The sequence below is a fragment of the Mustela lutreola genome, chromosome 4 (genome assembly GCF_030435805.1).
Source record: "Mustela lutreola isolate mMusLut2 chromosome 4, mMusLut2.pri, whole genome shotgun sequence".
NCBI lineage: Eukaryota > Metazoa > Chordata > Mammalia > Carnivora > Mustelidae > Mustela > Mustela lutreola.
The window spans coordinates 157,615,169-157,634,403 of NC_081293.1; the positions used below are offsets into that span (position 1 = coordinate 157,615,169).

The window sequence follows — 19,235 nt, forward strand, 5'->3', positions numbered from 1 at the left end:
AGACTTCAATGATTTCTACCACTAGCATAGGGGATTTCATAAAACATTGGTCAACTCAAACTTCCTTCTACTTTCTGGAATGCCTTTAGTTTTTAAAAATTTTATTCAATGAAAGAATTTATTTATTATCGTTATAATTCTCTGAACACGTGCCACTTGGTAGGTACAGTTTGCCAAGTTCCTCTGGTAGTACCTTGACCTTAACATTTTGCCATATGGAAGACATAAGTTTAAGATTGAGAGTAAAGAATATAGGATTATAGGATAGTTGCTAGTCACTTCCTCACAGACCACTGCACCAAACACAGAGCTGTACACTCTTTCAATACCTTCAATTCAGTTAAAACTTAGATGATTATAGCTTATTTGTTTCTCATCAAGGAAGCTGAGTCTCAGTGATGTAAAATGACTTCAGAGAGCCCCACAGTGCCTACATGGCAGGGTTGAGATCAAGGCCTTCTGACCGTTCAGCCATTACTCCCCCCAATAACTTGTGCCTGTCATTGGCCAACCTTTGGGATATATCTAGCATAGCTTTAAAGTGCTAGGCTTAACATACCATCAAAGGACAAAGAACCTGCTTACGGATTTATTTCTCTGTATGGGACTCACACGGGCTGAGACGCTTTGAATAAAGTTCTGTTAAAGAAAACCAATGCTTAAATTTTATTCCAAAGCAAGCGTAACTGAATCCACTGGAATTTCCTCACTCCTATGGAGATAACACAAAATGTGCAATCCCTGTGGCGAAGGATCTGATCATGTATCTGTGAAGACAGGCTCCAACTGATGTGCATTTTGTGACATTAAGCTCTTTTCCAGCTGCTGTAATTAAGCCATTTCCTCTGAGTGGAGATGGGTTTTGGTATTGGGCTCCAGCAAAGACCCAGGCACAGTTGCTCCACACAAACCTCTCTTCCTTCAGCAGGTGCTGTTCACCACAGCCTCTGTCCTCAGAGCAAAGATTCCACTTGTAGACATCCACGAAACAGAGCTGCTCTGTGGCATTCCCTGTATTTAAAGCCCTTGCCACAGAACCACAAAAGGCTGCTTCCCAGCAGCTGGGCTCTTCTGTGTGAGGAAGCGGGAGGCAGACAATGAAGCTAGCGGCTTACATCCTTTTGTCTGCTGCTATTCTATTGAAATTCCCCTTCTGAACAGAGATCAGACAGTACTGTCTTCTTTTGTGTTCCCCATAATGAAGTGTTGTGTTCATTAAATACATGTAGATTGATTTAATGAACACAAACCTATCTGGCGTAGGCACCTGCTTTTTTCAAGTGAAACCTCAAGTATTTATTCAAATTCTCATCTCTCCCTGCTCCATTCTTCCTCTTAGCCATGCCACCTTCCCCCAAATTCTAGCTTCTTTTGATTACTATGTCAAGGCCCAATTAACCCTACTATCAGAGTCTCTCCAGCTTCCTAGAACCGTCTTAAGGGAAGGCAAGTTCTTAGGCTAGCACAGGACAGATAAGGATTCATCCTAAATGGAAAAGACAAGTGAATGGTACTGCTTGTCTGGAATTCTGTGCGGAGAGGAATACTAAGGATAAATACGAAGCTTGGTCAAGAAAAAAAAATTGATTAGTGATGTCTGTTATAGTCAAGAGGTTCAGAGTTGGACACTTGAACCCATATTTAATTCCCCCCACAGAGCTGTGGGTTTACCTCTGCAGTTCATCATAGTGGATACACAGATCTATGGTGAAGGCGGTCTACATGAGACAACCCAGCTCCCCAAGATCTCTGCCAGGGAGCAATGCAAGTACTAAAGACAGCAGGGATGAAATCGGGAAGGATGAGAAGAGTGTCCCCAGAATCCCAGAGGTCACAGGGCAAAAAGGCTCAGGTATTGTACGTGTGGACAGAAACATCTTGATCTCAGCCCATCCTTACTAATTCGGTCTACCTGGCCTCTGCACCTTTGTGCCAACTGTTCTGTCATATAGTAGAGACATGTAGAGTGTGCACAATGCATACATAAGGAAACAAAGAGCTAGCATTCTGGTAGAGAAGAAGAGGATATCCGTATTTCAAGGGGATAACGTAGGAGCACTGGAGCAGATGCCTTCTCAAACTCTAAGTCTTGACTGAAGCTGACCAGGTTGATCTCTTGTGGAAAAATTCTCTTTTTCAGAAAAGCAGAACAGAGTAACCATGCAAAACAAGGGTGACTGATACCTTTCCAACTTCTCAAACTCTATCCCTGCCCCCTCCTGCCTCCTCTCAAACATCCAACATCCTCACCGTGTCTGAATGTGGAAATTGTTGGTGGTTCCGGTGTGCTCATAGTCGTGGATGGCTGCTGAGAAGATGATAGCAAAGATCTCCAGCTCTGTCAGCCAGTTCTGAAAGGGAGATTGCAGGGCAATCAGATAATCTGTCTCTTTCTCCGACACAGTCTTCAGCTTGCTGACAACACACCCGCGTCACTGCCTTTCCACCCTGCAGCTGGCAAGCTACTGCCAAACACACGTTTTCTGACAGACGGAATTTCTTTTTTTCCCCTCTGTGGAGACTGAGGAATATGGTATCTGGAAGTAGCATGCCCAGCAAGGTTGAGAAAGCTAACTAGTAGTTGTTTGTTTTGTTTTGTTTTCCCAAGGAAGCAAAAAACAAGGAACATGAGGACTTTAAAAACCCTCATGTATTCTTTCCTAAATTCCAAGTAAAGATATCTGGTAGACATAGAAAAAAAATAACTTAAAATTTTCAACACAATACCGAGAATTAAGAGTAACAGAAAACCTAATGTATATCTACTACAAAGTGGTTGGACGTAGACAGAAAGAAAGATAAACCTGGCCTTCTGCTTTATGTACCCTGATGTTTGAAGAGACACCCACCCCCAACCATGCCACCGAAACTGACTATAGTCCAAGGTTCTCAAATTGTGTTCCCTGGACCACCAGAGGCAGCATTGTCGGGCAGCTTATATTACACATGTTCTTGGTATACACACACACACACATACACACACACAACTAACACACACACACACACACACACACACATATATATATATATATTTCATTTTGGCCATTTCTTTCAATCCTTCCCCAGTACCCTGTCCCCACCCATCAGCCTCAACTCCTTTTACCTACGCCCTCACCACCAGCATAGTTCTTTCTCCAAACTTAATGCAAAGTCAACTTAACATTTTAAAATAAGATTACGAGGTTATCTTGGAACCTGTCGAGCCCTGCTTGGAACAGAACTTCTAAATGACAAATATGTCTGGAACACTGTAGCCTGAGGCTGTTTCTGTTGGCTCTGAGTAGGGTCTCTGGAAGTGCTTATACCCGAGATAAAACCCAATTCTGTCTAGGCGAGTGAGTGCTCATGTGTACAAAGGAAAAGGTGACTCCTGGTGGCCCAAGTCATCGGAGGAAAGGTAACTCATGCTCATGGAAGCAGTGACATGACTCGTGCCAAATTCCAAAGCAAACTTCCTCCTACGGACTTTGGACATAGAACCCATGCTAGGCTATACCCTTCAAGGATTTAAACTCACGGGTAAATAAATAAATAAAAAGGCAAATTTTTTTTTCTACTGTGAAATCAATAAATCAATCAATAAAAAGATTATGACTGAGAGCCAATATACCATCTAAACAAATCTGAATCACAGAGCATCAACCCAGACAGCAAGTGTCTAAATAACTACGTAATTACGGTTCTCACATTATAAATATCAGTGTAACTACTCCCCTTTACCCAAATATACTAATAAGATCCTATCTTGGGTATAGCCCACTTCCAATAAACCAAAATCAACAAATGCTTTAAATAAGCAATAGCAAAAAATAAAACCATAGCCTATAAAAGTCATTTTAACACCCTTGCTTTTCAACAAACCCTGTGGATGCTTAGAAATTGGTTCTGCTGTTTGAGGATAAGAAGAAAGGACAGATGGTACCTGGCAAGGAAGGAATGAAGGAAAGTGGGGAGGAGAAGGGAGGGAGGAAGGAGAGAAAAAGAGAAAGTAAAAAAGAAAAAGAAAAGAAAAGATAAAGAAGATCTTCACAGATGGGCCCTAAAGAATGGACCGAAAAAGAAATGGCCGTGGACATTTCCAGAAGAATGAACACATGAGCTAGTCCCAGGGTCAAAAGGGGATTCATCATGGGTAAGGATAGGAGTCCCTTTAGTGAAGTGGCAGTTAGAGCTGATTAGAGCCCTGTGGTGTCAGGCATTAAAAGCCAGAGTGAGGAACACAAATCGGATCCAACAGGCAATGATGCAAGAGGGCAGCACAATCAGCATGCCACTGAGGGAGAGAAACCAGAGCAGTACTTTTGCACGGGAAAGTCCTTAGAGGACGTATGGACAGTATGAAGCTAGAATTCATATGGCTCAGCAATAAACTGAATACGGGAGGGAGGAAGAAGTTGCAGTCAAGGAGAAGAATGAATTAAAGACGACCCTAACATTCCGAGCCTGAGTGACCAAAATACAAAACTACACAAAACAAAAAAAATGATGGGTGGCATTAAATAGCATCATTAAAAGAGACAGAGATGGAGAAGTTGCTTTGAGGGAAAGTAGGCTTCATTTATTTGAGAGAGAGAGAGAGCATGTGCGGGGACTGGAGGAGGACAGGGACAAAGAGAGAGGGAGAAGCAGGTTCCCCACTGGGCAGGAAGCTCAGGACCCAGAGATCAGGACTTCAGCTGAAGGCAGACACTTAACTGACTGAACTACACAGGCGCCCTGCAAGGCTTCATATTTTAATATTGTCCAGATTTTCTTGTGTTTTCCCAGCTAATTACTGTGAATCCAGAAGATTTTGTGACAACCCATAAGAAGTAAGAAATTAAGTATGGCATGAATTTTATTCCAGATTTATCAAAGCGTGACAAGGTACAAGCCACAGATTCAATCAGTATTTCCTATCCACATAAAATGAGTGTCACAACAAATTCAATGACAGGGACAACCGGCAGTGATGGACTTCAGGAAGTAAGCCCTGTGTGCATAGGCATGGGGGCAAGGGGCGGTAGTGGACAGTGAAGGAAAGAAACACGGGCAAAACTGCTTGAAGGGACATTATTCACAAGTTGTGGGTTTTGTAAGTGAATGACAGTTTCCTTAGTAATGTTTCCACCCCTGTATTAGTTTCCTATTGCTACCTGAAATTGCCACAAACTTAAGGCTCAAAGACCATCTCCTATTTATTGGCACAAAGTTCTGGAGGTCAGAAGGCAGCACAGTGTGGCTGGATTTTTCCAGTGAGGACCTCACATGGCTGAAATCAAGGTGTTGGCAGGCCTGTGTTCTTTTCTGGAAGCTCTGTGGAAAAATCTGTTTCCAGGTACATTCAGGGGATTGGCAAATTTCATTTCCTTCTCAGACTTTCCATCCACTTGGCTCCCTCCATCTTCAAGCTGGCAACAGCTGGTTGAGTCCTCACAGCTCCTGTGTCCTGTCTCTGGACTTTCAAGGACCCACAAGATTATACTGGGCCCACTTGGGGAATCATCTCCCTAGATTTTACCAGTTCTTGGATTAGTAAACTTCACTGTATTTGTATTTTCCCATCTAATGCAACATTAGTGTTATGACAGAGGGCAAAGGTCATGGGGGCCAAAATTCTACTGACCACAAACATTGGTAAAATTATTAAACACTCCTTAGCCATTTAGTGTTTCCCGTGTGAATATGATGATGACAGATATGATCAAAAGAACAAGATACACAGCCTCTCCCCTCTAAAAAAAAAAAAATAATAATAAGCAAAAGGAAAATTAATGGCACTTGCCTAACAAAAGCAATGGAAGGGGACAAGGGATGACTTTGGAGTTTGGAATCCTTTGACCTAAATCAAAATTTGAGTAAAGCTCAAACTCTGATTCATATTTATTCAATCAACAACTTTTCAGTCTAATTCTGTTCAAGGATTTTTCCCTTAAAAGTGGGCGAAATAATTCTGAAAGGATTCAAACATCTTCTTGGCGTCTAAGTAAAGCAATAATGAGTAATATAAACAGATTACAATGAGTAATACTGTTGATGTTGAAGCCCAGACATCACTTTATCAATGGGATGTTTTGATTCCCTATGTGTCTTACAGTTTATAAAACTGAAATGATTTAAAGCATTTCCCCCTCCTGGTTTGTAATGAAAGGTTAGAGTAACAATATGTTCTCCATTCATCAGAATGCTCCCCACTGTTTCTGTAAGCTTGCAATGAAAGCAGTTTGTTTTGAAGTGCATTTCTAAGAGAGAGTGGGTGGGAAGTAGTTTCTATATTTAAGAATGATTCTGAATATGGCCTGAATTGATAATGAAAATTCAATGGCAAATGCGCTCGTTTAAGAACAGCACGCTGAACGTCACGATCCTTGGCTGCTGTAACATTCACGTTAATGATAACTTGCATTAGCATAAATACTTGGGAGTTTTTCCTGAGGGCTAGAAAAGCTGTGTATGATTCACTTTTTATCTCCATAGTACGCTGTACACAGCAGGTACTAACTAAATATATGTTGAATAGATGAGGCCAAAGTGCATTTGCCCGTCTATGCTCATCCTCACCAGGATACCTGCAAGGATCACATGAGGATACTGAGGTGTAAGAATATCGGGGCGCCTTTTTTTTTGACCACAGGCATTCTAGAAGTATGGCTAGATATTTAAATGCATGGTGTTATAAATAAAATTTTTAAAAAAAGAGAGAGAGAGAGAGAAGTCAGTCCTCGGATCAAATCATAACTCCACTCCTCTGTTTGGCTGCCATAACAAAATACCACCCACTAGGCAGTTTAAACCACAGAACTTTATTTTCTCATAGTCTGGAGGCTAGAAGTCCACAATCAAAGTATTGGCAGGGTCATTTTGGGTGACAGCCCTCTACCAGGTTGCAGATGGTCATCTTCGTGCTGTGTCCTTACATGGTCTTTCCTCAGTGCGCCAGCATGTCTGTAATCTTAATCTCTTCCTTGTATAAGGACAGCAGTCATACTGGATCAGGACCACCCATGTGACCTAGAGGACCTCTTTAAAGACCCTCCCTCCAAATGCAGTCACATTCTGAGCAATTGCAGACTAGGGCTTCCAGCAATATAAACTGGGGGCAGGGGAGGGGAAAGACAAAATTCTGCCTATGACAGAGACTATAACAGGGCAATCTTAACTCTGTGAATGGGTTTCCTCCTATTTTTCTACTGAATTTCTGTCATTTTCTTGTTGATTCCTTTATATAATCTGGATCTTAATCCTATATTTTCTTCAAGTACTTACATCATTATGGTGATTCTTTTTATCCTATAGGTTTTAATTTTAATACATTCAGTTTGATCAATATTTTTATTTAACTTGTGTTTTGAGGCTTATATAACAAAGATTTTCCTGTTTCAAGGAAATAAAAATACTCTCATATCTTCTTCTAATATGATCAAATTTTTTTGTATTCAAATCTTTAATTCATTTTCCCAATATTTGGTGATTGGTTTAAAGTAGAACAAAAACATTCTTTGAACTGAGTCATTTTTCCCTGTAGGCAGGGGAAGTCTATAGACTTGTCCTTACCTTCTCACTTGAATTCTTTCTTCATTATACTCTGGTCAGTGGTCCACCCTTACCAAAGCCCTGAGACCACTCCTGTCAAGGGCACTAATGACTTCCATGTGGCCAAAGACAGTAATCACTTAACCTCATCCTACTTGACACTTTGTCATGTCCCACAGAATTCACTATTCTCTTTTGAAGCACTTAATCGCCTTGGCTTCCATGACCCCACACTCTGTTGGCTTTTATTCTAACATCGCTGACCACTCCGTTTTAGTTACTATTGTTGGCTCTAATTTCTGACCTTCATTTTAAACTTTAGGTTGCCCCAGGACTCACTTCAGAGCCCCTACTACTTCCTATTCACACTCGCTCTTTAGATGATCTCAATTAATTCCATCTTTCTATAATATTGATAGGGCTAACATTGCCTAATTTACATGTCCATCCCTGACCTCTTCCTAGAGCTCTAGATTCCATTGGTTCTCTTCCCGCTTGACACTTCCACAGTGATGTCTAATAAGGACCTGAAACTCAATATGTCTAAATCAAAACTGTGCTCAATAAATATTTGTGTCTAGTTCACTCATATCTTTAGTGATTTTTGCACAATTACCACCCTATCTTTATTACTATAGCTTCAGTAGATATTTTAACATCTAGTAGAATAAGAACTACATCATCACAGCAAACATTGTCTTTTTCAAGACTGTTTTTTTCTAAAGTTGTGATATATCTATTTTACATAAATTTCAGACTCAGCTTATCATGTTTCATTCGTCTTTATTGGTATTGTTTTGAAATTACAGATTAGTTTGAAGAAAACTGACATCTATATAATACTGAAGCTTTGCATTAAAAACATAATGTATTTCCTTTCTTATTTTAATATTGTTTTACTGCTCTTTAATTTAGTTTTATAGTTTCCTTTTTACCAGTTTTTAAGTTCTTCATTAGTAATTTATCAGTTTAAAAAAAAATACTCTCTGGAAGGTATGTTCCTTTATTATACTTATTAATTTCCAATGTCTAAGATAGCTTTTTTTTTTTTAAAGATTTTATTTATTTATTTATTTGAGAGAGAGAGAGAGAGAGATAGTGGGGGGAGGGGCAGAGGGAGAAGCAGACTCTCCGCTGAGCAAGGAGCCTGAAGGGAGAGTGGATCCCAGGACCCTGAGGTCATGACCTGAGCTGAAGGCAGATGCTCAACCAACTGAGCCCCCCAGGTCCCCTAGGACAATTATTTTATCGACATCTATTTGAAGCCTTTTATTTGATCTAATAATATGTAGTTGATTTTCTTGATTTTTTAAAAGAGATGGTCAAACTATTTTCATAGGTTACTTCAACTTTTTTGATATTAGATTGCCTTTTCTGAGACCTCCAGAAAAATGCTCAATGACAACATTAGTGTAGCCATCCCTGTTTTGCTCCATGTTTTCCAGGAACCACCATTAACTAAGTCTGCTCTATGCTTCTGACAGAAATTTTTTATCACATTAAATAGGTCCCCTTGATAGTGTTTCTATAATTTAAAAAATTATAGCTTTTTAAAAAAATTATAGCTTTTTAAAATAATATTTCAGGATGCCTGGGTGGCTCAGTTGTTAAGTGTCTCAGGTCATGGTCCCAAGATCCTGGGATGGAGCCCTACATCGGGTTTCCTGCTCCACAGGAAGCCTGCTTCTCCCTCTCCCACTCCCTCTGCTTGTGTTCCCTCTCTCACTGTGTCTCTCTCTGTCAAATAAACAAATAAAATATTTCTTAAAAATTTAAAATAATATTTTCAAGATGCCAGCTTTACAATAAGGAAGAAATGAAAATTGTTGAGAGGTTTTGGGAAAATTCAGCAAAGTTTCACTAAAAACAATTTCTAACTGTTGAGCTTCCTTCACGAGACAGACAGAGCACTTCCTATTTCTGATAGTTTATTTCTAACCGTCACAGTTTTTCTACAAGATAGAATATTTTTCACCATTTTAAAAATGAGGAAATCCTGCCTCAGAGATTTAAGCAATTTATCATAGGTCACTAAATCTAATAAGTAACTACTCAAGGATTTATATCCCACTATATCTAGCTCCAAAGCCCACACTCCTCCCACTGTGTTCCATTTTTAATTCAGTGAGATATTAGACCAAGCCTTTCAACATGCCCTAGAGGAAAAAATAACAAATGTGTTGAGTTTATGGGCTAATTAATAACCATAACCAAACAATGTCTACCTTGATGTCGACTCTGAAGATTTCAAAGGAAAAACTCATAGAGACCTAAAATAGAGAACTAGCTGTTTGTCACTAATAGCTATATCTTGTAAAATTAATAGCTTTCATGAAGGCAAAGAGGGCAAAGGGACAGATAACCACGTTAAACAGGCCAGTTCATACAATGGATTACAGAACAGAGATTCAAAGACATCTAAAGAGCTGAAATATTGGGTCAAAACAAGTAAGAAAATTTTCAGATGATTAGAAGTAAAGATTGCCCCTAAGGTCAAACATATTGAACACACAAAAAATAGGATAAGAAAAAACTGTAATCCTTGTGAAGAAGATCAAATGGTTTTAACCAAAAGCTAACTTTGTGCAATGTGGTCACCAGGCACACTTGATATGATTTCAGTATGCATGGATAGCGAGCACTGTGACTGACCGTAGCAAGAGGTCAATGGTACCACTCTCCATATCTGGAAATACATATTTAGTTCTAGAAATTTCTAGAACTATATTTCTAGAACTATATTTAATTATATTTAATTTGGTCATAGCCTAATAAAGATGCAAGTCATTACCACATATTTATTTAATTAAGTCCTGGATAAAGAAAATATCAGATGCTACAAGGAACTCCAAGACCTTCAGTGATTGGTTAGACAACTCTTAGGGAGCAGGAAGTCCACGCCCCAGTGCACTTCTTGTGGGCCCAACCACATCAGAATAGGAACAGCCTCCAATAAGAAGAATCATCATGGGGTGCCTGGGTAGCTCAGTGAGTTAAGCCTCTGCCTTCAGCTCAGGTCATGATCTCGGGGTCCTGGGATTGAGCCCTGCTTCAGACTCTCCACTCAGTGGGGAGCCTGCTTCCCCACCCCCCACCGCCTACCTCTCTGTCTACTTGTGATCTCTGTCAAATAAATAAATAAAATCTTTAAAAATAAAAACAAAAACAAAAGAATCATCATCACATCTTTTGTGTCATCTTTGAATTCCTATCAGTACTTACCGCCACTCCTGTCTTATAAAGGAGGTAATGCACAGTCTGTGTAACATCGGCGGCGTGCATTAAATTGTGGTATGGATTTTTATGCTTACTGTATCCTACTTCCAGAGCCTCTACAAATGAGACAAGGGCAGAAATGGGGATCTGAAAGAAAGCAGTAAGGTTAAGTAGTCAGTGGTTTTGTAGCTTTAAGTGAGGAAGCAGAAGTCGAAGTCACTTGAGCGGCATCTTTCTGGAAGCATAACATCGCGCATGAAGAGACTGGAACTTTGCAAAATTAGTAAAAACTACTGAAGAAATTAGCAATGATTTGAAAATCTCATAGGAAGTCCCTAGGTTAAGAACAGTCTGACCTGTGAATGTTTTGTTGTTGTTGTTGTTCTCAGTCCAGAACCCCAGAATCACCTCAAAAATATTTAGGGCAGAAGGGTATGTGTTCATCTCTTTTTCGAGCAAAGGTTAGAGTCTTTTATTTCTTGAGAAATAAACGGATACATACCGGGTAGCACAGCTCATGTATTTTGTGGGAAAACATAAAGTACATAAAAATCTAAAGTTGTAAAATGGCTGCAAAACAAACACAAGCTGCTGCCTCCTGAAAACTGGGCCCTTTAGAAGCAGTGATTGTATGCACTGGACACTCGTTAAAAAACAAAACATGTGATAGCCTGTTCTGTACAAGAACAGAAACAGACTGTGTTCTTATGTCTATTGCTTGGCAATTTATAATTGTTGCATTGCCATTTTTGGAATAATATTTCCAACTAGCCTAATTCCTTTTCTGTCTCAAATACATATAATATAGATACCTTCATTTTCTATGTGGCAGAAAATAAGAAACAACTGCAAAATGCCTGTACAAAAGAAGGGGACCCTGAAAACATTCATCGTATTTCCTTTTTAGGTTAATTCTTTGGCTTAGGGTTAGTTACCAAATACAACCCTGGGGGAAAAAGAGAGAGCATGGGTTCCAGGAGACCAATAAGCATGTTAGGAAGAAAAAAAAAATCAGGAAAATGCTTTACTGTAATGCTTCAGCAGAGTCTATAACATGTTCTTCCTTGAGCAGATCCTTCCATATTTACCATTTATGGATTCTTAAAAATTTAAATATTGCCTCTCCTATGTCAGAGATTAATTCATCATCAGTTTTAAAAATGAATATCGAATAAGCCTAGGTTCCCAGGGCTGTTCATGAGAGATCCATGAGCCAAGAAAATGACAGGTAAAGGTGTGCATATGTGCACAAGCTTTGTTCTGTGGGAAGGGTCCTGAGCACCCACCAGATTCTCAGGCCCATTTTTTTTTTATTTTTTTTTATTTTTTATTTTTTATAAACATATATTTTTTATATACATATATTTTTATCCCCAGGTCTGTGAATCACCAGGTTTACACACTTCACAGCACTCACCAAATCACATACCCTCCCCAATGTCCATAATCCCACCCCCTTCTCCCCAACCCCCTCCCCCCGGCAACCCTCAGTTTGTTTTGTGAGATTAAGAGTCACTTATGGTTTGTCTCCCTCCCAATCCCATCTTGTTTCATTTATTCTTCTACCCACTTAAGGCCCATTTTTGACACAAAGAAATTAAGAACCATAAATACAGCATTTATGGATATGGAGGAAACATGCTCCCGAGTACACGGTCCTTAGGAAAATGATAAAGAACCATGCCGTCAAGAGAAATCAATACGTTATGTTTAAAAAAAAAACCAAACCCCTGCATTTTCTAAAGGCTTACCCCCATGATGAGAGAAGTCTGAAGAGCACGATAGGAGAGATGTAACCACACAAATGCAAAGATGCCCTGGAGAACCTGGCCAGACCCCTAGAGTCAGTGGTATTACAAAGCAGAGGGGATTGAACGCGGGAAACGATTCATGTTCTTTACTTAAAGTTGAAGAATTAATTTGAAGCATGAATGGCTGGGAAATACCAGTGACCTGTCATGGATGATAAGTGAGAGCATTTGTCTACGCTTGAGCCAAGGGGTGGGAAAAAAAGTTTGCAGAGACAGCAGATGCTCAGTCTGTCTCCATTACTGTCTCCACACCAGCGGTGATGGACAGTACACGACATCAGGCTGAAATGAGATCTGTGGAGTCCCGCTAGCCCACACTTCAGGCTGTACTTCTAGGAAGACTGGAACCAAACTGTGCAGATCCATCCTCTCGCCTGCTGTGAGCCCCACCCGGCAGGGGCTTAAGGACACATTCCCACCACCAGACTTCAGGGCAGCGGCAGTCTGGATGATGCTTCCCAAGTCCCACAGCAGTCTTCAGTCTATATTAAAAGGACTCCCTTGGTCTTAACCCAAAAGTTATGGAAGGATGGACAAATGTGGGGCATCTGGACACTCGCCTTTGGCTCAGGTCATGATCCTTGAGTCCTTGGATCACGCCCTGTATTGGTCTCCCTACTCAGTGGGGAGTACGGTTCTGCCTCCCCTTGCCCAACAAACTTCTGCTTTCTCACTCACTCTCTCTAAAGTAAACAAATAAAATCTCTCTTAAAAAAAAAATAAAAGAGAGAGAGAAAGAGAGATGGACAAATGCATGCATTTTTTAAAAGTAGGCACTGACCTTGAAACGGCTGATCAGATCATAACGGGTGAGTAATTCATAAAAAATGAATTTCAGTGCATGATCCCCGCTGGCCTCATTGAGGGAAAAGACATCAAAGGACCACTTGTCCACATCCTGCATGGCAGGGAAGGGAGAAAGAATGCATTAAGTCCCCAGCCACTTGTACAGATACCTGTCTCCCCACTTGGAGAGTCACCCCACAACCTTCACCCAGGATTTCATAGCCCAAGACTCTAACACCATTTCTGCCCTCAAACTTTTCCCAGCTTGGCAGACCCACATAGCATTTACTAATAACATAATTAAATAGTCTTACTACTTATAAGAAAAACTATAATTTATTGAGTGCCTACCATATGTGAGGCATTGTGATCAGCAATAAATACATAATGTATCCTGAAAACGAATCTAAATGGCAGGTATTATTAGTCACATCTTACAGATGAGAAAACTGGTTAAGTTAATTTCCCTAAGACCTATCACAAGGGCAGCGCTAGGGACCAAGTGGGATCAGGACACAAACACAGTCAACAGATGCCTAATCTCAGGCTCTTTGCATTAAGCCTGTCACTACCACTGCTGAATTTCAAACGTTTATTTCACTTCATGACAACCTAAGTTGCTTCCCTATTGCAAACATCTCCCCAGTCCCTTACTATTATCTCCTGACTTCCTTAGTCCACATTTGATTATGTTAATCCACTTAAAAGTCTTCAGAAACATGTTTGATGTGGAACACAAATCATGTGTCCATTCAGTTCAAACTGCTGAGCTAAAACCATGGAGAAAGCCTTCATTTCACAAAACAGGAAAATGCGACCACTTCTGGTGTCACTGATCTGTGAACCTAGTCCTCATATCTGTGAGCCACTTTACTAAAAAAGGTAAAACTGAGAGCTAAGCTGAATGCACTCCTCACACATCAGTCTTTAAACTTTATCAGTCTTGAAGTTCAAAGCCTTGTCTATAAATAGCTACTCCAAAATAGATGTAAACATAGTCTGATGTGTCTTTGACTTACAACCAGCTACTGGTGGATATAGTAAACAAAGGTGTGTTTAAACAGCAGTCAAAGCAACAGTCATTTGGTTTTCTTGTGTCAAGAGTTTCACTTTCAGGGATGCCTGAGTTGCTCAGTCAGTTAAATGCCTGCCTTTGGTTCAGGTCATGATCTCAGGGTCCTGGGATTGAGTCCCACACTGGATTCCTTCTTCAGTAGGAATCCTGCTTCTCTCTCTGCCTGCCATCATTCTCCCTGTTCTTCTCTCTCTAACAAATAAATAAAATCTTACCAAAAAAAAAAAAAAAAGAAGAAGAAGAAGAAGAAGAGTTTCACTTTCAGTAGGTATAGAACGTGTGTTGTCATAAGTGGACATACATGAGACCACACAAGGACGCATGTGAGACCATACAGAGAACAGGAAAAGTCAGATGGTTCCCTGGAAGAGACTCTTCTGGAACTGCTGGCCTGAGGGGCTCTCACCTCAGCCCTCAGTGCATTCCAAGATCATCCATCTATCCCAACCCTGTCCTTCCTCAAACATCCCAACCACTGAATATCATCCCAAGGCTATTAAGGGTCTCCCTCATGGACAGGAGGGCACAGGAAAACTGAAGTATATATAGGGAAAGCCAAACTTTTCCAAAAGGCTTTCAACTGGCTTGTTTCAGTTGACTCTTAGTGGTAACCTCACCTCAGCCTTCTAATATTTCTCCTCCATTATAACAACTGAAGAAATAGCTACAAGCTGAGCACACTGTCTGTGCCAGGCAGAGTGAAAAGGGTTTATATACATTTGCTCATCCTCATATGCCTACATATAGGTGTTACTTCCCCCACTTGTAAGGAAGTGTCTAATGCCATTTGGTACCAGAACTAGGTAGTAACACCACTGACATCATTGTCAACAGTGATATCATTGTCAATAGAGGAGATTGTAAACTCAATGAATACATGCTGTGACCCAAGCCTCATGCCCTAAATATACCAATAGGGCCTAGGCCATAAACAGTGGGGCCCTTTAAGAGTAACCCAAGACCTAAAGCTTCACCTTAGCTACTATAATTGATGTTGCCATGACATCCATTAGTCCTAAGGAAAAGTCCACTTTGAGAAAAGTCCACAGGTGAGAAAACACTTTGTCACATTTGCAATGTTTACTCTTCTCCAGAATGAATAAAAAAGAGAACTATCACTGAAAATAGAGAAATGATCACAGTAAGAAGTCACGATTGATTCAGGATCTCAAGACTTAGAGAAACAGGATGAGTGTAGTCATTGGGATGTTCTGTCCCGCTACTCATTTTATGTGATTTTTAATCACAGCCTTTGCTGTGATTCTCAAATTTTAATGTTCTACAGAACCACCTGAAGTGCTCAGGAAAAATGTTGATTCTCAGCTGAGGGACTTCCAGAATCCTGGCCTGAGACCTAGAATCTGCCTTTTTAACAAGGACCGAGTTTAACCGTCTTTAACCCATCTTAAGCCATTCTTCTTCTCTTACCAGACATGGCCCAAGTCCCATACCCAAGGAAAAACTTCAGGAACTTCCTGTCAGTCTAATGTAATGGAAGCCTGAACCTCCTCTTTTCCTCCACTTTAAACCTAGAGTCTACCCAGGGCAATACCTTCTAAACAACAACACACTTCTACAGTTCCAATAGCCCCACCGCAAAAGCCCAGAGATGACTCCCCCAAATCAGAAGCTAGCATATATTGGACAGAAAAAATTAAAAGAACAATGCTGCAACATATTTCAAAGTTAGAGATTGGCGGTGGATATTCTCCTACTTAAATGTGATTTCATTCCCTGTTCTTACATTAATCGCAAAGGTTAATATGACTGTGGCATGACAGTCATTTTATTGAATTATACTCTCTCAGTTGGCGGGGGGTGCTCTCTGGGAATAGAAGAAAGCAATGACCATTTCATAAAAACTGCTGGCAGTGAAGTAGAAATGACCATTTCTTAAACAGGTACTACCTAAAAACAGAAAAAAAAAAAAAAGAAAGAAAGAAAATATCTGTGTGATTCCGCCAACTCATCTTCAATCCACTGCAGATAAAACCAGAGTCTAGGGAGGGGGAAAATACTACCTTGTAAAAAGATCTTAAAATCCCCCAGTAAACAGAGGCCAGGCTCAGGAGAAAACACAGCTCTAAACTTATGCACATTATCATCAATACTTCTGCAGAAGGGTAGCAGTTCAGAGAGTTAACTTAAGGGTATTGAAGATAAGCAGCATTTAATCTTGGTCTGAATCATCTAGGTTCCTTTCTCCTCAGAAAGACAACATGTGGGCATCTGAGAGTGACCTTCATATCCCAGGTCGCTCCACATCTTTTTCAGAAAGGATGTTCCAATCCAGAGGAAATGTTTTTATAAATGACTTAATACTTGTATAACCACCTGTATTCATGTTCATGACAAGAGAAGAAATTAAAGGACTCTTTTCATGTCCCGAAGATTTTCATTGAATGATTTGGGTTCAGTTATGAAAATCAATGCAGCTTCCTAGTGGGTGTTATGAAACATCAGATCTCATGCAGTGATTTCACTGATCACATGGCAAATGTGGCTGTAAATTACACTGGTGCACTGGGCACTGGGTGGGGAGTACTGAAGAGGAGTAAGAAGAAACATGTGTCTTCTTGCTGCATCTTTCTTGAGCATCTTTTCTGTTCTTAGGATGAGTTAAGAGACAGAAAATGGACAACTGGCAATTTGAATATAGGGTCTCACAAATTTAACTAGTGAATATCTTTAGGCAAGAGAAAGAGACTGAAATATAAAATCAAAATGGCCCTAAAAGTCTTTCTTGACATTAAGTTGATCATGAAGCTCTCCCAACCCTGATTCTATAAGTAGGTAATTTAAGTATCATGTAATACATGTTTCAGATTGCAGAGATAGACAACAGTAGCCATAACAATAGTCAGAATGGGGGAGCCCGGGTCGGGCAGTTGGTTAAGGGCCCTACTCTCAATTTCAGCTCAAGTCATCATCTCAAGGTCATGGTATTAGCCACATGTTGGGCTCCACACTCAGCAGGAAGTCCATTTGAGGTTCTTTCTCCCTCTCCCTCTGCTCCTCCTGCTTATGCTCTTTTTCTCTCTTTCTCTAAACTAAATAAATAAGGGGTGCCTGGGTGCGTCAGTCATTAGGCGTCTGCCTTCGACTCAGGTCATGATCCCCGGGTCCTGGGATTGAGCCCCGTACCAGGCTCCCTGCTTGCCAGGAAGCCTGCTTCTCCCTCTCCCACTTCCCCTGCTTGTGCTCCCTCTCTCACAGTCTCTCTGTCAAATAAGTAAACAAATCTTAAAAATAAATAAATAAACAAATAAATAAATAAATCCATCTTAACACACACACACGCATCCATATGCTAGGATGTCCCTAAGCAAATGGATGACATGATTCCGTGTATAGACACCATGCAGTGTCAACTGGCCGAGTGATCCTGACCCTTAGCACAGCCCCCATGCTCAAATCCAGAAGCCAAATCAGCTTTAGCACAGCCAGGACAGCCTCCAACCAGTGGATCTGAACAGACACAGCCCTAAGAGGAATACAGGCACTTTGAGGCTCTTAGAGAATATTCTATACAATTCTAAGAGCTTGCCTGAGTGGGAGTGATTCTGCAAGATTTAGCTCATTGAAACTCAAATACCTGTGTAACTTCCCATGGAACTTTCGGGCTCCGTGAGAGTCTTAGGTAAACAGGAGTATGTATAGGTTCTGGGGACACACATTCACGAGGAAAATGTTATCGAACACTTACTATGTGATTGGAACTCTGGTATCAGACCTTAGTTCTTCTGGCTCTAGTTAACTGTATTTTTTAAAAAATCTCACTAAGTCTCAGTTTCTTCATCTACAAAATGGACTTAGAGTAGATAATCAGATAATGATACAACTATGATCCCATCAAAGACCCCACCCCATTGGTGGTGATGTGGATAGGCATGAGACCCACATAGTCTGATTTAAAAAAAAAAAATTAGCAAGTCAAAGGCAAAAAGATCATGTTACTGTAAGAACAGGTAAGTAAAAAAAAACAATGAAAGAATAAGTCAGAAATGACTGGGAAACCTATAAGTGAACCATAAATGAAAGCCTTTTATTCTCTAACAACAAATATAACTGTACCTCTTATAAGATACCATGTACACTGTCAGACGGTTTTTTTTTTTTTTTGGTATTACCTTTAATGCTTCAATAACAGCTGGTGGGTAGCTCAGTCCAACCATGTTTGATGTTCTTCTATACATTCTGGCAAAGTCAGAGGGAGAAAAATGCAGTATTATTTCTTATGAAGAAGATTTACACTAAAATACTGACAAATACGAGAAGTTGGGTCAGCCGGTGAACCAAGAAACAGTTTTTAATAATGACCTTTTAATAATGACCTTTTTCAGAGTCATTCAAGTGGCCTCAGACAGAGTTACATTCGAGAGAAATTAAAGCAATCCCAAATACATGAATCATTGGAAACAAACAAAAATTAATCAATGGGCCTCAAATTGGAATTCAGTTATTAAAATGGGTCACTACTTCTGCCAGAAGTGAATTATAGTATAGCATAGATAATATGCAAAGGAGTACTTTAACCTGAATGAGGAACACCTATGGGCAACTCATTTGGAAGACCTTGTTCTTTAGAACTCTCAAAAACAAGAAGGAAAAATGTCCCAGGTGACCTTTGAACTGAATATGGCATTTCTAAGACCTGTAAATGTGCAATAAGGATTACAGGAACAATAAATTGATTTGTGAAATAATGATCGTAGGAACACTAAATCAATTTCTGGAATCTGTTTATGGGGAATGGGGCAATTTAATTTAAAGAGCAAAATGGCTAACAAAACTGGAAAGCATCATGGGGAACTCAAAGCCTTTAAATAAACTGT

At 40.1% G+C, this 19,235-nt stretch overlaps 1 protein-coding gene across 11 annotated transcripts in view; it reads right to left on the minus strand.

Moving 5' to 3' along the window:
• The window catches only part of PDE1C (phosphodiesterase 1C), a 523,080-nt gene that overhangs the window by 82,581 nt on the left and 421,264 nt on the right, over positions 1-19,235 (minus strand). For all 11 annotated transcript variants that reach the window (XM_059171502.1, XM_059171508.1, XM_059171509.1 and 8 more), the window contains 4 exons: positions 18,531-18,597; positions 13,321-13,437; positions 10,735-10,875; positions 2,251-2,351 (listed from right to left, as the gene is read on the minus strand). In XM_059171502.1, coding sequence (XP_059027485.1) covers positions 2,251-2,351; positions 10,735-10,875; positions 13,321-13,437; positions 18,531-18,597 — 426 coding nt within the window. The remainder of the gene's footprint in view (positions 1-2,250; positions 2,352-10,734; positions 10,876-13,320; positions 13,438-18,530; positions 18,598-19,235) is intronic.